General features: G+C 38.1%; 1 protein-coding gene across 3 annotated transcripts in view; it reads right to left on the bottom strand.

Moving 5' to 3' along the window:
• LOC121895364 overlaps nucleotides 1-21,769 on the bottom strand; it is a 204,273-nt gene that overhangs the window by 44,651 nt on the left and 137,853 nt on the right. Inside the window, exon 4 of one of the 3 annotated variants that reach the window (XM_042408434.1) lies at nucleotides 1,652-1,735. The exons of the other annotated variants lie outside the window; for them this stretch is intronic. Coding sequence (XP_042264368.1) covers nucleotides 1,693-1,735 — 43 coding nt within the window. The 3' untranslated portion in view covers nucleotides 1,652-1,692. Of the gene's footprint in view, nucleotides 1-1,651; nucleotides 1,736-21,769 lie in introns of those variants that run through there. 3 annotated transcript variants of the gene reach the window in all.

Below are 21,769 nucleotides of genomic sequence, written 5' to 3'. Positions count from 1 at the left end.
TTTATAGACTATTTAGCCTAATTTGCCTGTTGCCTTACGCTGTTTTCATGAATGGAATCAAAAGAGAAATATGTATTTGCATTATGATGTTATAAATTTAAAAAATATCTAATGGTTACCTTAAGTTTCTTGGTGATGTTCTCTTAATCACACATTATTGAAATGCCTAAATTAATAATTGATTAGGTGAAATTGTGTGCTTGACTTTGTCATGTCAATTTCATTGCAACATTAAATCACCCATAAGTGTGGTGGTTGTTTATTATTATTAATCATTTTTGTCCTTTTGGGGTTTTTAGGCTACTTTGGTAATTTAAATAACATGGTTTATCTCATTATGTGATGAATATTATTCTATAACAATGTCACACCACCCAAATATGCAGATATTTCCTTCTAATACCCATTTTCAGTGTCATTTTAGACTGCTTTATACTGATGGCCTGCAAAGCGATTAGTGCTCTTAAAGATATTTACATTATACAACAATAGGACCAAAACAGAGGTGATGATTAAACAAACTAATTTCCTGACTTTAGACATTCCTTTGTGAAAACAGTGCCTAAATACAATGACAGTACATTTTTTAGTATTAGAAATGCGGTAGTCAGGTGCACGGGTAAATTTTAACCGTTGGTAGTTTTAGATACATAGCGACCCCTGGTGGTTCTAGTTTTAAGCAAAGCAGAGGCGGTGAAGTCAAGTTGCGTTAGCTTAGCTTCTCTGCAGAGCTGGATCCAGAGAGAGAGAGATAGGGGAAGAAGTTCACTGACCTGTTTTAGCTCCAAGGAAGAAGAGGAATAAGAGAGATAAAAGTGGAGGTGGTGTGGAGCTGGAGACTTGGGAGATGAGGAGGAAGGAGATGGTGGGTATTAAATATGAATACCCCCCCCCCTCTCCATTTCCTCCCCTTTCTCTGTCCATCCATGAATCCATTTCACATCCAGTCCACCATACTGCTGTCACTTGACAAGCCCTAAACACCCAATGCATAAATTCACCTCCCTCCATCCAACACACACACACACACACACGCACACAAAGCTTTGAAATTCCAATCTAGGATTAAACCAACCTGGGAAAATGTTTTCGAACAGATGTTCAAAATGTTGATAATGCTCAGCTTTGGAGAGGTGATATATAAGGCACTGTAACCAAAAAGTGAGTACACGGATTTGTGTAATAATAATAGTGGATTCAATACTTTATATTTAAATGACATGACATTGAATTAGATGTAATTCTCTGATGTTTACCTTGAAGAAATTGTAAAAAAGGAAAAATACACCCTTCTGGAGGGCTTTTGATCTGCTTGTTATGCATCATATCACACTTCCAGTAAAGTGTGTCTGAAATGTGTGTATGCTGTGTTAAATTTATGCGTTGAGAACAACACATTATAGAACAATGGGAGCGTATATGGTAACATCACGTTCGGTGATGTTTTATGAAGACAGAGAGAGAGAGCAGTTGAAAGATGAAGAGAAAAGGTTCATGATGAAGGGAGCATAAAAGAGGCGGAAGGGCGGAGAGGCTCGTAGAAATAGAGAAGAGAGAGAAAAAGAGAAAGAGAGGGCAGATCAAAGCTGTTTTTCTCACTTTTCTCGCCTCTTGATTTGGAGCAGCGGGAGGTTGTGCGATGTGAGCAGCTCCATCCTTCGTCGTACTCTAGCGCTCTGGCTTTGGTGTCGTTCAGGGAGACTCAATGTCTCCCCTGGGCTGTATACATGCCAGCCTGCACAACCAGGCCACGCAGGGGAGAAAGAAGAAAGTTTCTCATCCTATCTCGCTTGCTCTCTCACATGCTCATGAGTATTTTTTTTTCTGTCTTCCTCTCCTGTCTCTAATAGTTTAACAGGAGAACACAGATTTCTTATCTGTGTTCTCCTTTTCTTGCTTTCTTGGTCTCCTCTCCTCTCTCTCTGAACTTTCTTATCTTGAAATCAATGTTTTCTTTTTTTCCCTTTCTCTTATCAGGAGAACTTTTTGTCCTCCAAGGACGAGTGCACAGCACACTTGCAAAACTTTATTCACAGCCAGACAGTTTGCAGCACAGCGGAGGTGGTATCGTTTGTTATAAAACTTTTAGGTGTGTGGGGGGGTGATTAAAGCTAGGGTTGCTTCTATGCTTCACTGATCTCTTCTCCTTTTTCTTTTTTTTCTTACTCTTCCTCGCCTTTTATTCCCCCTCTCTTTTTCTCTTGATGCCACTCAGCAGCGGGCTGTGAAACGAGAGGGTTTTTATTTCTTGTGTTCTTCAAAAAGAGCAATTGGGGGCAGCCGACAAAAGGGGCCTCTAATAAGCTGCCTACATATCACAGCGGAGGGTGAGTCCCGTGTTGCGTTGGCAGAATGATTAAAAGTTACCTGTGCCAAATGATTACTTCTGCGGTGCCCCGGGTTCAGCCGCACTGAATGCGAGGCAGCCTTTTACTTAGCCAGCGCTGTTTAATTAAAACACAGTCAAATGAGATTTTGCCACAATAAGGGACAATAATGGGTCAGCTAACTGATAGGGAGGGCTTTATCCGTTCTCATTAACCACTCCCTTGATAGCATTCATGTAATGGAGGAGTCCATCACCCCATCTCATTTGGGAAGAAAGAAAGAAAGGATTGAAGGAGGGGGGAAGGATGGCAGAGGGAGGGCAGAATGTTGGAAATAAAACAATTAGGAAAATGCTAACACTTTGTGAGTTATTATCCCTGTAGGCAAACGTCATGAAATACAGCACAGTAGTTTTGTACAGAATACATCACCAAGCCTCTAATTGCTATCATACATTTAGCCAGACTCCCAATCTGCTGACACTGATAGGCCCCAGAGTCATTGTCTGTCCAAATGTCACTTGACATAACCCAATCAGACCCATTAACTACACACAGTAACTGTATGTCAGGAGAAACATACTGTGTCATAAGAAGTAGAGTTTCAACAATCTGATTTTTCTCCCCCAATATCAACTATGCAGTTCAGCGTGCTTATAGGAATTATTCTATATTGGACAATTCTGTGTGTCATAATTTACGTCACTGCCAATGCAGGAAGTAGCATGCCTTATATGTATGTGTGGAGGTCTTTTTCACTGCCTTTGCTGGCACATTGTTAAACTCCTCGCCTTGTTAAAACCACCAACTGTCAATCAGCGGAATAGCGTGAAACCAACTGGCATTCATGTGTGTGGACAATTCAAACAAATGGGGACCCTCTTGTAAAACCCTCCTCCATAGCATTACTACAAGTCAAAAACTCCATAGGATACATTTAACTTTACCTTTACCTAACCTTAAACAAGTGTTTTGTTGCCTTAACCATAGTTTGTTTGCCATAACCATGATCTTTTCCTAACCATAACCATACTGTAGTTGTTCTGTGCAGATATTGTAAAAATGTTGGCATTGAACGTAAAATAATGTCACTGAATATAATCTGGGGTTTGGAAAATTGTCCAATATTGCCATTCTTGTCTGCCGATAGAGTTGTGATCCCAATAATCGTTACAGCTGATACCCAATACCGATATGACACCAGTGCTGCAAATTTAAAACCTTTGAATGCTTCAAAAGTGTATTTTTGTTCCCGCTGGTAAAAGTCAGTCGTGAATTAGATGTAATGTCAGTCCTTATTCTCTCAATCACTCTCCTTTGATCAAGCTTTGATATGTGATTCAAACATTTATTTATTTTTGTTGTCTTGTCAAAATTTTCTGAGGTGTAATTCTAAAATCCTTACAGCCACCTTGTTGACCTTGATTGTAAATGCTACAATATTCTGAAAGAAGCACAAGCAGGTCAGAGTTAAAGCTGCAATGCAAGACTTTTGTCTCCCCCCTCTGGCAATGAGAGTAATAACAAAAACACTGTTGACAATGCTTACATTATAGGCTCCACTGTAGCCTACTCTGTCGCTACTGTTGCAGCTGTAAAAAGGTGGATAAATTGCTTTGAGCACCACAAAAACTATCGCAAAATGATTCATTTCAGTATCAGAATTTGATCCATTCAGTCTGATAACATTTGGAACGTCTAGAAGAGCCGAACGATTAAATTACTTTATCCCCATTCAAGTTAGCAGAGAGCTAACCAGAAGTTAGCCACTCGGCCAGTGGACTTCTCTGGTGCACGTGCTCTGCCCACAGATCATGCAAGTATGCAGCATTCATCCAGCCAATGTGGGAATGTCAAACCCAATACCAGATTAAAAACTCTGGTATACTGTGAAATACAGAGAGATTTACCCGGCAGTGATAGGATAAATCAGCATGGTGTGATGTTTGTTTGTCAAGGGCTTGAATGTAACTGATGTAGAAGTTCCACACTGCAGGTTTAAGACAGAATTTTCTGAAATGCTTTGTTTGGTTTACAATAACGCTCACATTGAGAGCGCAATAAAAATTCTCTGTCCTCATCTTCTGTGGTTTTGTATTTACTTCTCAGTAGAGACGGTGAATTTAACAATTCAAATAACTGCAGCTAAACACACACTTTTAAATCACCCAAAAAACATCAGAAATCCTTGATACTTCACCAGCCAACACTGAACAAAACAAATTGTCTTTTCAGAAACATCATCTGACCCTTGAAACAGTACTTAGCACTAGCCTTTGAATGCCTCTGATTAATACAACAGCTCATTGTGTACACATGGAGGGTCACTTATGACTCTGACCTTGTGTGGATGCTTTGAACGGGGACAGATGAATGACAAGGAGGTGTTGGCAGATTTGTAACTAACAAAAGAAAAACTACTGAAAGGCATTTGTGTTGCGAGGATAGATGGGACGATTTTGATAGTGGGGAAGCTGTAAGAAGAGAGGTGTGAGTGGAGGAGGCAGCCTTGGACTTGAACCCTTGAGAGAAACAGAAAAACTTGTACTAAAAAATAAAAAATTCTGAACAACTCCTGAAATCAAATTTAATGCTTCTAAAACCTTTTAAAGACCTACACAAAGGAAATTAAATACCCTTTATGTGTGTGTGTGTGTGTATTTGTGTGTTTGTTCCAACATCAAGAGAGGACATGGGGACAATACAGTGGCTGTGCCCTTTTTAAAAAAAACTGAGCCACTGCCCCTCAAAATATCTGTGTACGTCCCTGCCAAAAGAAGTAGGGTTGTGTACTATGAGTGCACGCTAAATTATCATTCTCTGAGAGCTGTGGTATTCCAGAGCTAATTGTTTGTGCTAATTCTCTTTCTAATTCACCTCCCCCTGCCTGTTATTATCAGAATCATTAGGCAGAATCATTAAGTATTCAGAGCAGCATGCATATCTTTGTGTGAAACAATTGCACTGAACTGCACTAAAACCTACCCAGTAGCTCAAGACTCAGTCAAGTGATGTTCAAATTAAAGGACAAAAAGTTGATGTGATGAAGGTTTTCAAGTGATTATATGAAAACTGATCCTGTGCTCACTTCTCTCCTTGGAAAATACAATGTTATACAGCTAAAACGGGCTTTGTTTTTTTATCAATGCAATTAGATCATTTCACTTGTTTCCATGGCAGTTTATTTTTCTAATTATGGACCAGTATGAGGACAATATCCCTTTATTAACAATGATTTGTTCTTCAGACCTGTGTGCATTAGTGTTATGTAACTTTAAAATGTATTCTCATTCTTACTATCTCAAAGGAACATCTTGAAATTTTAAAGTGGCATGTAATTATTTTATGCATTCCTGGTTCAAGAATTGAACTTTGACTCAGACCACCAGAAACATGACACCAGAGAAACTGTTCTTTTTACTGCATTTGCTCCACTTTCTGTATCTGTCTGTGTGTTGAAGCTATATAATGATCTCTGTAGGGAGATTTCTTTGATAGAGCAAAGACAAAGGGATATAAATAAAACTACACCAGAGAAACTACTGCATAGAATATATGCAGCTTTTGACATCTTAACATGCTACATGCCAATATGTGTAGAATATGTGGGATTGCAAGAAAGAAATACGAAGAGAGATGTAATGAATGTACAGGAATGCGATACGTTCATGCTCATATCAAATTCTTCTAAAATCTGTATATTTCTGGGATTTACATATATAAGTCAAATCAAGTCAATTTTATTTATATAGCACCAAATCACAACAGAAGTATCTCAGGGCACTTTTCACATAGAGCAGGTCTAGAAAGGACTCTTTCATTACAAAATTACATTAATTACATCACTGTGCAAAAGTTTTAGGCACTTTAGGTGTTTAAATTCTTATCCATAATGCAATACTATCAGCGTGGCGTCTGATTGGTCCCAAATATATTCTGCAGTATGACAACGACCCCAAACATACAGCCAGAGTCACAAAGAACTATCTTCAGTGACAAGAAGAACAAGGAGTCCTGCAACAGATGGTATAGGCCCCACAAAGCCCTGATCTCAACATCATGGAGTCAGTCTGTGATTACATGAAGAGACAAAAGCAACCAAGACACCTAAATCCACAGAAGAACAGTTGCAATTTCTCCAAGATGCAGGAACAACCGACCTGCCAAGTACTTTGAAAAAATGTGCGCTAAGTGACCATGGCAAGCCTGTCTCCTTGAAATTACGTTCATACTGTACACAACAAAATTGTTTTCTCAATTACGTTGTATTGGCAAACGTAATTGCTGCCTGGATTATGTTCACAGGCAACATTTTTGAAGCGTTACATTTATATATTGCTTTGAAGTACAAAATGCAGGATTCTGGCAGCAGAGATTGGATGATTGGATAATTTGGTGGAGAAAGAGAGAAAACATAAGTCAGCCAAAATTACGTTTCTAGCAAAATGGTTTTGCTGTTGCAATTTAGTCGTGTATGAATGGGTTGACAGGGTTGACCATGGCAAACTAATGCTATTTTAAAGGCAAAGTGAGGTCACACCAAATATTGATTTCACTTTGTTGTTTTTTTCTGTTTGTTCTGCTCTCTGTTCTGCTAGTTAATTGATAAATTAAAAGTATTCATGGCATTATTTTTGAAAGCACTTACTTTTACTACCTAAAACCTTTGCACAGTACTGTACAACCTTGTGTGGGCTTGAGGGTGGAGAATCAAAGTTTAAAGGGTCAGTACAAAAGCACATTTTTCCTCTGACCTCTCGTAGTATCTAGCCATGCTGATAGTTTCAGTTTTAATCCTGGTTGTGGTGCTCAAAGCATTGAAAAATGACAGTACATGCAGTATTTTAAGTAAAATATTTTAAGGTCTGAGACATCATTCGGTCAGAAAAACTGAGGGTGTCATGGTCCTGTCGCAGTCCTGTCTGGTCTCATATTGTTTTTTCTGGGTTTTGGTTGCCTGTTTGCTCTGTGTGTCCCTCCTGTGTTCCTGTACTCCTCCCCAGTCTGCTTTTCCCTCCACACCTTCCCTGCATCAGCCTCATCAGCCCCGCCATGTTCCATTTGTTCTCCCAGCCAATCGGCTGCCTGCCTGTTCTCCTGTCTAGTCACCTGTTCCCTATTCCCTCTTTAGTTCTGTCTTTATATAAGTGTTCAGTTCAGTCTTTGTTGAATCGTCTGTTCATTTTGTCTGTTCCTGAGCTACTGTTTTTTTTTAGTTTCAGTATAGCTTTGATTTAGATCCTGTCTGCCCGCCGTCTGCAATTGGGTCCACCTGCCTACACTCCACCGTGACAGAGAGGATATAAGTCTGTGAGACACAGTCCCATATCTCAGGCAAACTGCAATAAAAGAACTGTTCTGGAAATGTTAAATTGGTTCATCAAAAGTAGTTTTTAATAAACATGATGTGACAGACAAGGCTGTGCAGATCTGAAATCATGTGTAATTTTGTATTTGCAACACCTCATTTTAAAAGTTGTTAATAAGCTTCAGGTGTTTTGAAAGGGAGTGAGCTACACCATCATTTTAACTTTTCCCAGAGTTTGCTGCTTTGTCTGGTAGATATTGATTCAAAGTGGTTTATAAGTGGATGTTTCAGACTTACATTTGGCAGCAAGATGTAGTCTGCTGTGCAAGGTCTTCTCCCTTAGGCTGCATCATGAAATTCATAGCTTTGTATAACTACTAGGGGTATAAAGGTACACAAAATTCATGGTTCGGTACATTTTCGGTACAGCAGGGGAAATAAATGGTAGAATATATTTTGGTCCTTTATTTTTGAAAAATGTAAACATCCAACAATGGCTCATTGGTCAAAACTATTACTGAAACATTTTAGTTGTGTTGCAGTGGAAAAGGAAAACAACCTTTCTTTTTTTTGCAAGGAGTCAGGACATCTGACAGCTGTTTTATGATGATTTATGGTGACTCAGAACTGGTTCTTATGATGTGCTGTCTGACCACATTGGAAATCAAATGTTTTTATCATTGTTTCGAACAGCTTCACTCAAAGGCGGAGTGAAATGATATTGTTTAAATACAGGGATAACGACACATATTTAATAATGGTGCTGCACTCATGGGAGGATTGTCCAGCTTGGGTCTCTCGTTTGTCATTCTGATGGCATTGACAATACACGAGCATGGGCAAACAGAGTAACCAGGCTAAGTCAGCTAGGCATCATATAATAAGACCTGGATATGGCGCTGCCGCTCAGCCTTGTTGCCAATTTTGCCCAGTGGCTACTTACTGTATTGCAACAAAAAAATCCCCTGCAACTCAAAAAGCATTTTCCCCCATTATAAAAGAGACGTCTGTAAAACTGTTGACAGGACACCTCGAACTGCAAATAAGGTCAATCATGACTGTTTGTGTTAGTAATTTTTAATCCCTGGAGGTTTTTTACTGGTAAAGCTCTCCTTGAGCCTAAAAAATCCATTTAAAACCTGTGACGTCATCCCAATATAGAGTCTATGGACCGAGGGGGAATTTGCAGGCGGGGCCAGAAGGAGAAACACTACTGCACATATTCAGAGGGCCACACTTTTTTGGTTCATGCACCACACTTATAGTACTTACAATACATCCATACTAGGCACTTACAGCTAAGTGGTGCATTGCAAAAACGTTCCGAGTGGAACTTTTGCATACCGAATGAACATCATGTAGCGAACAGTTCGGGATGAATACACAAACCATTACAGGAATAATAACTCAGGGAAAACGAGGGGAGGTAGCATTTGTGTTTTTATTAAGGACTCTTGGTGAAGGAATTAAACAACAAAAGACATGGTATGCACTTCTGACCTTGAACTCATATGTTTAAGTCTCAGACCATTTTACCTACCTTGTGACTATGGGAACATTTTTATCTGCACTGTATACATCCTGCCTAGTGGGAACGGATCCAAAGCTGTGCAGCAGACTGTGTTCATCAGCAACTAAAAAACAAGCCTGATGCACCAATCATTGATTGAAGATGGACTATGCTCTTCCAGGGTTCCAGCAATATGTCAATAATAGCCATGAAAAAACATTGTTTTGGATTCATGGTTTTTAATGGGAGGATGTACAATATATCAGTGTAGTGCATTTGTGCAATATGTTAGTGTAGGACATTGTGTAATATTATTGGTGGGTATGTTCTGGTGTATACGGATCTGTGTGTGATACTGCATGTTAACTGTAGTTTGATTGTATATGTACATTGTGTGTGTGTATGGCAAGGCTGTGTAGTGCTACGTTCTCTGAAATGCTCAAGACAAATTTCTCCCAAGGGAAACAATAAAGGCTAATCTAATCTGATCTAATCTAATCTGGTTTTGCTTGATAGAAATGAGGTTATTAAAAGATAATTTTGACCTAAAAAAATAAATAACTGACCGTATGTGTCTAATAAAGATAATGGGTACAACGAGCATCCTCAGTAACAGCGGACTAAAACTAAAACACAATCATGTTCCCCTGCTGGCTGGATGTCGCCTGCAGGAATAAGCTATCTCTACTTAATTACAACAGGTAAAATCTGGGCCTAAAGAGCCTTATATCTGTTTTTTTCATTTCAAATATTAACTGGACTATAATATGTGAGAGATATGTTCATATTGTTAAGGAACATTTGCCAAGACTTGCTGACTTTACAGAAATAAAAAATTTTTCCACATGTAGGTTAACAAGATGTGTACAGTGGTGGTGTACTCTAGTTTAAAGGGGAATTGGACGGTTGAAGAGAAGATTACGTGTTCTTCATGCGCCACAGCCAGTGCATTTTCAATATCATCACAGCACGTGCCTGTGCGTGCAAGATGCTGCATAGGCACATTATGAAATAATGTGAATGGATGAGGCTGTGGGAAAATTTCCCACAGCTGAGTCAAATTACAAACAATTTTAATTTACATAAAGGCTACAATACAATTATTTTTTTAAGCCATGTGTACGGCTTGCCTATGGTTGTTTACAGTCCACCATGTAGGCAAAATGGTGTAGTATATTACAAGTTTTCATTAATGCATATGTAACCATGGTAAGTTACCTAAGTTATTTGTCTAAACACATAAAACCTACACATAAAAAGTGTTTTTCTGCAATTCCAATTTTACAATTGTTGAATGTTTCATCCTTTAAAGCTTAATAAACATGGGCCCAGATCTATGAATGTAAAAATTTTATTTTTGATACATTTTAGTTTTATGATTACAGTTATAGTAATAGTGTGTAGTCAGTTGATGGGTAAAGTAGTAAGTGGATAAATGGAGCAGACTCATTAGTGACCTGATCCTCCTCCCACTGTGGCTGTCTAGTCAAGTCAATTAACACTGAAGGCTCAGGCCTTGACTCCCCAGTCAGATGTCTGCCGACACCTTCCACAGGGAGCTACTGTAACACTCACACACACACACAAGCATGCACGCTCACACGCAGACATGCATATACATACGCAAACACCCATACCACATAAAAATATACGCATTAAATTCATAAAGATGCCTTCAGGACTAAATGATGTGTCAGGTGTTAAAGAAAAAATGTTGAATACAACATACCTGACTTAATGAAAAAAGAGTAAAACTTTACAATACAGTACACAAAATTCTGAAATATCAAAGGTAGCTAGTAAGAAACAACTTGGGGACTAACTCTCAAATAATGAATTGCTAAGAGCTAGCTCCTGAGTAACTATGAATCAAGGACTACAGAATGGATGATGATGAGTTACTTGAGAATAATTTTTGAGATGCTATTTAAATAAAACAGTATGTAACTATCATTTATATATATATTAAATAGCTGCCTGTGGTTTGTCATCAAAAAGCTCAAAAAGACATTCCCAGTAAAATTTTTGTGGCTACTTGTAAGTTTGGCCATATGATGCTTTACTGTCCATGTAAAACACACTACACTAGTAAAAAAGAAAAACACTCAAAGTCACTCAAATTCATCTGAGACTTCCCAATTTCTAAAATTAACTGACTCACTTGAAAGCTCTAATGAGTCTCCTATGAAGATGAAGCTGTTGGTTGCATTTCTTGACAATATTAGTATTTTCAGAGAAGCTCAATTGGACGTCCAGAACTGTACCAAGATACCTGAAACTTTCAACTGCTGAAAAGTTTGTGTTGGGGCCTTCACTTAAGGAGTCTGTTTTCTGAAGAAGGCCAACAAAGGCCATGTCGTCCACATATTTAAACATAGATTCATTTCTATACAAGAAGAACTGCACAGGAGAAAGAACACATCCTTGATAAGCAGCTACACTTATGGTGAGCAAGTTAGACATTGTTCTACTCACACAGACTCTCTGTGGTCAACTACAAAGAAAATCTTTTATCTGCAGAATTAAGTTACCTTTTGTCTGAAGATCAATAAGCCTTTGTAAGTGGAAGTGCGTTTTCACAGAAACTAAACTACAAATAAAACTCTAGCATTTCCTTTAAGATGGATACAGCAAGGTGGAACTTTTATAAGCAAACTATAGACCCATTTCAGTTCATAAAAGACTGGCCACAGGTGGGAGTGAGATGACTGGCTAGATTTCTCTCCATGGTTTTAAAAAGGACAGAAGTAATTGGTAATGGTGAAGTAATTCAACATTTTTATTTAACAAACCACGTTTGGGGTTGTTGGGACAGGCTTTGGACAGACCTCAGGGCATATTCAAATCCTATTATTTTTTCTGGTTTAATCAGACTCTGGTTCATTTTCCTCCTTGGTATGATTTGTTTGTGTATATCTGAACACAGCAATCAGGTACAGACCAAAACAGCCACACAGACTATTAAGAGGAAGTGGTTCGGTCCAGTCACGAACGAATTCTGGATCAATTTGTGTGTGGTGGGAATGTGATCTGACCTCAATCAGATCCAACCACTAGGTGTACTCTGCAAGTGTGAGCTAAACAGCTCCCATAGCCATGCGTGCTTTGCATACTGGGATTCAGATGACTGCAATCAACAGTTGCTAGCAGCTAGCTGGAGCATTTACATCTCTCTCAGACACAACTGACTATTGAGTGAAGTGAACTTTCTCATGTGGCTTTTAGTGATGCATTTGGTTCACTTGAATCTCTTTGTTTGTGAAAAGAACAAACCTTGGGGAAAACGAAAAGTTTACGAATTTATCCACTGACTCAGACCAGAGTAGAACTATAAGCAACACAGCTATCTTGAAATGTACTACTTACAGTATCATAGATAGAGCTGTGTATTTGTGATTGGCTGTTAGATCAAGCAGACACACCCCAACAAGCCAGTCACTTTTTTTCAATGAGCTTCTGGGTCCAGTGGCAACATTAACACAGCATCAAGAAGCATCTTGGGTCAGTTTCTAATGACGCCTAAAATCCTTGAATGTAACAATGTGAGCTAGGCTAGCTCTCTGTTCTGTTTAGCTGTGAAAGTGAGTTTGAGGAGAGGAAGGTGGTTCTGGGACACCAATCCTTTCTGTGAATCCACCTGGGATGGCATTGTGGTCCTTGGCATTGTGGTCCTATAGTGACTATAACCTCACTGACACACTGCCCAGTCTACACCAGATCCTTTCTACTGTTAAATGTCACAGCAGCAACAGGTTTGTCATGCAGTAAGTTTAAAACAAGATGTGTAGAACGACTGTAAATAAGCCTTAACAAGCTGCCTCAAGTGCACCTGCTACCTATTGGATTCACATTAATTAGAATTTTAATTAACTGGCTGTAATTTAGTGCCAAGACTTACTCATTGATGTTGTCAGGTGAAAACCTTGTATCTCAAAAAATGTCAACTTCTAAGGAGCTGTTTAATGTCCAATGTCCAAGGAAGAATTCTGATAGCTGGTTCCATTGGGTCCGGTTCCAGGACGGCAAAAAATAACAACAAACCTCTCATTAAACCTTTTGTCTCTCCTCACTGTTTTTTATTAGCAAAGAGAAAGCAGGTTTCTCATTTTTAGCCAGCTGTTGCTGGTTAAAATGACAAACATCATAAGCAGCAGAATTGGATATCTTAATAGTTCTGAATCAGGAATTTATAAGTACGTGGCTTGTAAAGTAAAGTAGGCTACAGATTTTAATTAGTGGAATCAGACACAATTTGTAAACATGTCACATATTATGCTGTTCATCTTCTTTTTCAGGTTATAGATGCAGGTTGTCAACATTAATTAGGCTGCCACTAAAAACTGTGCTGCTTCTGACTTCTGAGCCAACAAAAGGTGATGATTACATATCTTTGAAACAGTTATTTTAGCCTTAAGTTATTTACAGGTGTTAAAAGGTAAACCTAATCAGATTCCCTAAGTGGACACTTACCATATTCTATATACTTCTGACATATCTTTATGAGTTTATGAAAGGATTTTATGAGTCTGAGAGGTTGTATTTCTTTTAACTCACAGAGGAGCTGATTATCCTTTAACTTATCTAAAAACATGAAAATCACCAAACTTAGAGATACAAGGTTTTCACTGACAAGACGTGGACATTCACACATATTTGCACACAAATGTTCTGCCCACACAGTCACACTAACAAAAGCAAGTGACACACACACTGCAGTTTGCCAGCTGGATGAGTTACATCAGAAGTTTTTTGGCGGCCTCACAAAAGTTGCCCTGTAACTTCTATATTACACTGTCAGCACATTTCTTCATAGCAGAAGAAGAGAGGACAGCCAGAGGGCCGTCATTTGCTTCATCAAGGATCTCAGCATACCCAATTACAGAGTTACAACAGTTTGGTCAAGAGACAAAGAGCTTGAGAGAAAAAGAGAACCATAAAATGAGAAAAAAGGAAGTGAGTGTGAGAGAATGTATGAATGCAGGGGGTAAAGAAAGCGAAGATGAGAGAACAAAGTGACCAGTGAGAAAGAGAAAATAATTTGATCCAATATTAAATCTTAGAATTTTTTTTTCTGAAATCAGTGAAACTCTGGGTCAGGCAGCAAGACACTAACCTTTGCAGATAATCAGACAATCAAATACTTGATATCATGGTGTTTGTGGATTAATGATAGCCCTTTTACTGTAGTCTTGCCTTCAGTTTGCTGCACGCTTCATCTCGCCCACCTGTATTTCAACAATGAAGAGTCAAGGCAACAAAGGACACTCAGTACTCTCAGCTGGCCCACTTGGCGGTCTGGCAAAAAAAAAAGAAACAATTGCTACCACCCTACCTCTACACAGAAACGGTTGTAGTGTGTTATGATGGCTACGTGGGAAAAAGAACACAAGCCATAATTACAGTATTACAGTATGGTTTGCATGGACAAAGGCCTTGTTCAGACTGCCAGCCCAAATCCATTTTTTGGCATATCCAGATTGTATCCAGGTTGATTAGTCTGGACAGCAAAAACCTACATGAAATGCAATTTTTGCAAATTGGATCCAAGCCACATTTGGAGGTGGTTTGAAATGCGATTCCAATCAGATTTCTACAGATGTGTCTCAGTCCAGACACTCTGGCCACTCAAATTTCAAAGTGTCTTTTGCGTCACTTGCAACGCAACACACAACGAAAACGGCAAATCCAGAGTGATGGAAGTGCATCAAAGCTGAGCAGAATCCATGCTGCTACTAGCACAGCAGTATGGAGGACAACACAGAGAACAACAGTCATAGAGGAGTCCTGCACCGCGATTTGACAGCGCAATTGTTTGGAGGGCAAGATGATGGATCGGTTCTGGAGAGAGGGAAACCATTTTTATTTGCATCCTCCATTCAACCTAAAACCTAAACCTACAGAAGCCGGGAAGGGCCTTGCTTGCAATTATCTTTTCAATGCTGTTATCTCGAGATCACGAGTTAATTATTTCATTATCTCGAGAAAACAAGCTTTGTTATCTCAAGATAACAAGATAATCAACCCATTATCATGAGAAAACAAAAGGTCGTTTCCTCTTATTATTTATAATGTTTATCAGAGATCAGGAGTACCATGCCAGCATGCATAGATGGCATCTTGACAAAACTGGTTGATTATCTCGTTACCTCGAGATAACAAAGCTTGTTTTCTCAAGATAATGCAATAATTAACTCGTGATCTCAAGATAGAGTCATTCTCGGCTTCCGTACAACCCCTCAAAACTGAGTATGCAATTTTACGAAGCGCAAACAAGAAACAGGAAATATTAATTGACTGAAATGAACACAAAATTAGATCAAATTTAAAGGAAAGCCAGCTTATTGTCTATGACTAAATGCCTCATAAAAAACTGTTTCAACTTGAATTTTTATGATACATGTTTGAATTCTGTGCATACAAAGTTCCACATATTGACCCCATGAACAGACTGATGCCCCCTAACTAACCAAGCCAAACACCCAGAGGTTTCATCCTGTCACTGAGAACCTTAAATTTAATGAGGTAATCAAACCATATTTCATTTCTGTAGAGCTTGTAATAGACAGACCTTAATGGCTTTCTATCCAAAATTTTATTATACAGTGTATCATCTTAAGAGGTGTAATTATTACAGAAGCTGCTTAAGACCATGCAGTTGCACCAGAAACAAGATGTAATGCATACAACTTTTACCAACAGTTTTTTGTCTAAAGTCTAAAGTCTTAGGCAATATTTGTTACAGAGTTAAGTTCTGAAAAGGAATTAAAGGAATTAAAAAGTAAGTTGTTTCTACATGACACACAGTGTTGAGAAAAGAAAGTTTAAAAAACCCACACTGGCAATGTTTATCTCTGCTGTTGATATTTCTATGGAAGACCTGTCTAGACATTTCTTTTTTGTTCATGTAAGCTACTGCATACACAATGCCTTGCATATTATTTCAACATGGTTTTACACTGAATCATCAGCACGCAGAGGTAGAATATTTTATTCTCAGAAATGCACTAGAAGAGTAACCATTACCAAAAAACAATTTAAAGTCCAACTAATATCACATTTTATCATCCCGTTTTGCAGTCGAAAAAATGACAACATGTTTTTTTTTTTAGATGTATTGTTAAGTGTCTCTGGGGAAATAGTAATAATAATATTAGAAATGCCACTTTTTGTCTGAGCCACCTGGAGGGGCGTGTAGGTGTTGACTGACAGCTGCTGGCAGGCTGCCAGAGTGCTGGTGTTACACTGTACCGAACAAGAGATGAAATAAACTAACTTGCATTGCAGCCTATGCATGTCATGGGCAGACAGTGTGTCGTTAGCAGTGGTATTGAAGAGGAATGACCAAACCAACATCTATCATGTTTGTATGTTTACATGCTGTTAAATGTGCTGCAGCTGAGTAGCTAATTGGCTTTTAGCCTGCAAAATAATGTTTACGGTGCATTTTTCCCCAATGAATGTTTGTTTAAAAAAAGAAGGTAAAACAGCTTATACAAGAACTGGTGCAACTAGTTGGGGAATTATAATGAGCAACTGCACATATAATTAATTAATAACTTGAATATTCATTTTAAAAACTGTATAACTAGCCTACAGAGTGAGACTGAAAGAGAGACTGAAACAAAAACAATCATATCGAAATGCATAATAAGAATGAGCAGGAAAGGTAAAGTTGAACAGAGTTACCTCTATAAATATCATGTAAAATAAATATTTTAATATGAACAGCTACTGCATAAGATATGACACTGACTGAAAATTACCTTATACATGCCAACCCAAATGATGGAGAAACTGCCAGAGAACTTCACCTTTGTGGGAGTTAAGTGTTGAGGGACTGAACAAAACCAAAAACCACTGATACGCACAAATAGCCCAGAGCTGTCACACTTATGTGAACATAATGTACCATTCTTCAGCTAACACCATTCATATGCAGCTACCAGGCAACAGACATCACTGATATGCACCAAATCTGAATTTAGCATTCAATGGCAATTCAATAGTGTGAGGTGTGTATATATAGTGTAAAGAAATGTACGGTTGTAGAGGTCAGAGGGCTGGATGACTGTACAGTAGAAATCCTCAACACCAGCAGCAAATTCATTGACATTTTTATCATTTAACCATGACCCTGATCTTTCCCTAACCCTAACCAAGTGGCTTTAGTTGCCTTAACTTTACTACTAATTTTAGTTTACCATCACAACTGAATTCGTGTGTGTAAAAAATGTTATAGAAGCTTCTAAATATTGAAATATACATTACAGTGACACATGGATTAATGTTAAGGTAACTTTCATGTTCACCTCAAAAAAGAAAAAAATGGACATGACTTCACATAAACCACACAGCCAACAATACATCTGGGACATACATACTGGTTTTGATACAGATGAGGTTGAAAATACATGCATTTTCTGGTTCATAATATGTATATTATATACATATGCATATGATAGCTAACAGAGGTAGACTACATTTCTACTGTTAGGACTTTTAAAATATATCAAATAATATATTTACTTTTCTAATCATAATTTCTTGATCATAAATAACTGAAAAATGCTGAAAATATGTTCAGTATTAAAGTTGAAGATAATGAATTCATAATGAATATGTATAGCGCATACTGTAGGTTCAGGCAGAGCACTGAAGTTCTAATTAGTTCATTGACATCACCCATTTCATTCATGCGTCACGATCACTGGCTCTTTTGAGCTGCAGCAACAAGCTGTTTGCTGCCCATAATGAGTGAAACAATGACGTCAGCTCACTGTCCAAATATAGACAATAAAAGTTGCATAATTCAATACACTCAATATTTTTACCAAAGTTTGAAAAAGGAAAAACTGTGACAGTCAATAACTTCTTCAATATTCTTAGGTATAAAGCATGCAAAGAGAGTGATTTCAAAATACAGCACTTCTAGTTTTTGTGATAGACTCTCTTAAAAATGACTTTTGCAAATAATAGAAATAAAACTTCTTAAATGAAAAACTGAATCACCTTGTTTTACAAGCAAATCATTTTCCCCCTAAAACTAAATTTATAAATGCCCAGAGAATAATGTCCTCATGCCCTCTGCTTACTAACACTTAATTGGTCACAAAAAACACTTTACAAATCAAATGTGGTGAACGCTACTATTTCGTTAACTTACACTGTACAACATAAAGCAATGTTTAGAGGCTGTATGAATGCAATGGAAGCATGCAACAAATGTAGGTCCGCACAGATTGGCACAGATTTGGGCAAACTTCACTTGAGATGAAAATGATTCATTTTAACAAAGATTTGCAGATTTCCCAAATTGTATGGCTCAATGCATTCATAGAGAGGGCAGCAGAATGGTGGCCCTTAACATTCCCTCCACCTCAGACCAATGCAAGCTCAGTCTCCTGATGTGTCTGAAGGAGACTCTCCTGGTAATACAGTGCATAGACTCAAGAGAGTGCTCGTGAGAGTCCAGGACCCGTTAAGGGGGAAATTTTTGAAATATGCGTTAATTGCCTATATTGTCATTTGTTTTAATACCCTATATTTACCACATTCCCTCCCACCCTACATTCCCATGTATATATTTCTTTATAGGCTTGAGATTTGATTTGAATTTGTTGTATTTTGTATATTCTGTGTTCTTTCACAGTAGCATTCACAGGTTAATGTGGTGACTGGAGCTGATGGTCAGTGCCAGTGTGCTGGCAGTGCATTTCCAATCCAGCCTGGCAGACAGCCTGGTCCTGGCAGCATGCCGTACCTGGCCAGCACAGCAGAGCAATGTGGTCCAAATACCCACAGAGCCCCGAGCAGCTCAACGTCACATTACCAGCCAGCTGATTAGCATAGACGCTTTGATATAAAGAAGCACACACTGTTGCCCCTCCATCCCATTCACTCTGCTACTTGTTTTTTGTCATTCCAAGTTATCCATTTGGCACAATGGTAGAGGACTGTGAGAGTAACATGGTACAAACTGAGTAATGTATTGTTGAGATATTTGGTCATTTTTGGCCACTGATTTTTTAAAAGATAAATTATTCCTTTCCAGTGATTGATTCGCTGAATATTTTATACATTTTACACATTTATACTGCAGCAGGATTTGAAATAATCACTTTACTAATTGTGGCTATAGGTTTTTGTTTTGTTAACTGCAAGAAAATATACAGTGCTACATCAACACATCAAATCTTTTGATGTTTAATCTCAGTTTTTATTTATGAATATCATGTTTCTGCAAGTCAATCAATGGCCATTAACTTAGTCCATCATGATTAAAGTCAACAGAAGAAAAATGTAATTAAACACATGAAACCACCTTACAATCCTTGAAATATTTTAGATCTCTCATTGGTGCTCACTGGTAAATAACAAGAATTTCGAACTTTTGTAAGCTTTCCATAAAAGTACAATTAAATTAAATTCAATAGCCACCGGATGCAGCTGTGTTGCATTTTAGCTCCATTTTGGCTATCAGAGACAATCCAACGGCCATTCCCGCATTTGCCATTGCCTTTGTCTGAACATATAGCAAAACTAGCTTTTCTTGTTTGTTAATGGCACTTCTCAGTTTCTTCTTAGATAATTCCCATTTATGGCTCTATGGGTCATGCTCACTTTGCACTCGCCACCTCCATTACTGAGATTTGGGCAAATAAGGACTTCCACAAAACAACGTATATCGGGTTAAGCTGCACAAGCCTCCTACAGCTTTCCAACTTGCAGAAGCACTTGCAGCAAAAGGAATGCAACAGTTTTCCCCCTGCTGATATAAACTATTTACCACCTGCTGAGTACAGAAATTAAAATGAGTAAAGTACACCTACAAGTATGTGTTACCACAATGAGCATAAATAAACTGCTAATTTCAATATACTTGTAAAACACAAAAAATGTTAGCAAAACTACTTGAAACAATGTTGGACATGTGTTTGTGGATGAACAGACTGCTTGAGGAACACAACTCAGCTACATCCAGTGGACATGAGGGATAAGGGTTGTAGTAAATTATGACTGTATTTTTTTTTACATCAGAAGTGCCATACTAATGAAAGCAGTGGTGGAAGAAGTACTCAGATCCTTTCCTTAAGTAAAGGTACCAATAAAGCAATGTAAAACTACTCCATTACAAGTAAAAGTCCTGCATGAAAAATCCTACTTAAGTAAAAGTACATAAGTACTATCATTAGATTATTAATACTGGAGCATCAGTGTTAGAGCGGTATATTACTGTTGTAGCTGCTGGAGATGGAGCTAGTTTGAACTACTTTATATACAGTTAACTAGTTTAGTCCAGTGGTTCCCAACCTAGGGGTCGGGCCCCTCCAAAGGGTCAAGAGATAAATCTGACGGGTCGTGAGATTAATGGGAGAGGAAAGAAGAAAAAACAAAGTTCTGATACACAAATCTGTTTTCAGTTTTTGGACTTTTTCTCTAATCTTTGATTTTTGGTGAAATATTGAACCATTTGAACATTTGTTGAAATGAAACCATGTGAGAAGTTTAGAGGGAAAAATCATTATTTGGTGAAGCTGTTAACAATTCATAGACGTCTGAAATGTGACCCCGACCACACACTGCTTTTTGTAAGACGTCAAAAGCCAAAAAGGTTGGAAACCACTGGTTTCATCTTTAACAATGTGTTGTATTTTAAAAGCTTGTTATATTATCCACTGTGTCAAATCTTCATCTGAAAAGTGACTAAAGCTGCCAAATAAATGTAGTGGAGTAGAAAGTACAATATTTCCCTCTGAAATGTAGAGGAGTGGAAGTATAAAGTATAAAGCATCACACGGAAATACTCAAGTAAAGTACAAGTACCTCAAAGTTGTACTTAAGTACAGTACTGGAGTAAATGTATCCAACCTATCCCAGAATACATTTCACACCAACCAGCAATGATATGGCAGAGAATTTGAGCCAGACTAAGCTGTTGTAATTTTCGCTGTAGAACTGTTATTAAATTTTGATATTTTTTCAGGTGAGAAAGTAACCATTTAGATTCCCAATATGTTGTCAGTTTATTCTAATAACACTTGTTTGTAAATCTGCTATGTTTTCAGGGATGGGAGGAGCCGCTGACCGGGTGAGACCAGCCGGTAATCTCAGCAGCTAGCAGCTCGACTCCTGAGATGATTGGCCGACCAAGATCCGTCATCCTCTTCCCGGGAAGAACATGATCTGATGAACCAATCTGCAGGTCATTGGTAATTTACTGCTGGCTCTAATGTCTCCGCAGCTTTTTGGTGTATGATAATTTCCTTTTGGAAGATAAATGTTGGTCTCTCAGATGAAATCTAACAATTGTCGCTACCACATTAGTTTGTCTGAATGTGAAGAAAGTGAAGCTTCATGTGTTTACTGGACAGAACAGCACTGCCTCTGGGGCTCTATATGTGCAGATATCACAACATTTCAATGAATATAAATGTATTAAAATGAACATATCGGTTAATATTAAATTTCATTTTATTTTATTAAGCCACATAACAGTTTGGATTTTTATTCTAGCTACATTACAGACTGAATAACATAATTTACTGCATCTCTCTGTAAATGAGGTTATTTTTTTGTGAGAAAAAAGTGTTAGTGGAGCTTTGAGTTAAGATTATTTTGTCACAG

This window comes from Thunnus maccoyii, chromosome 4 (genome assembly GCF_910596095.1).
Source record: "Thunnus maccoyii chromosome 4, fThuMac1.1, whole genome shotgun sequence".
NCBI classification, from domain to species: Eukaryota; Metazoa; Chordata; class Actinopteri; order Scombriformes; family Scombridae; genus Thunnus; species Thunnus maccoyii.
Note: the sequence above shows the minus strand (reverse complement) of the source record. Positions and strands in the feature narration are given on the sequence as shown.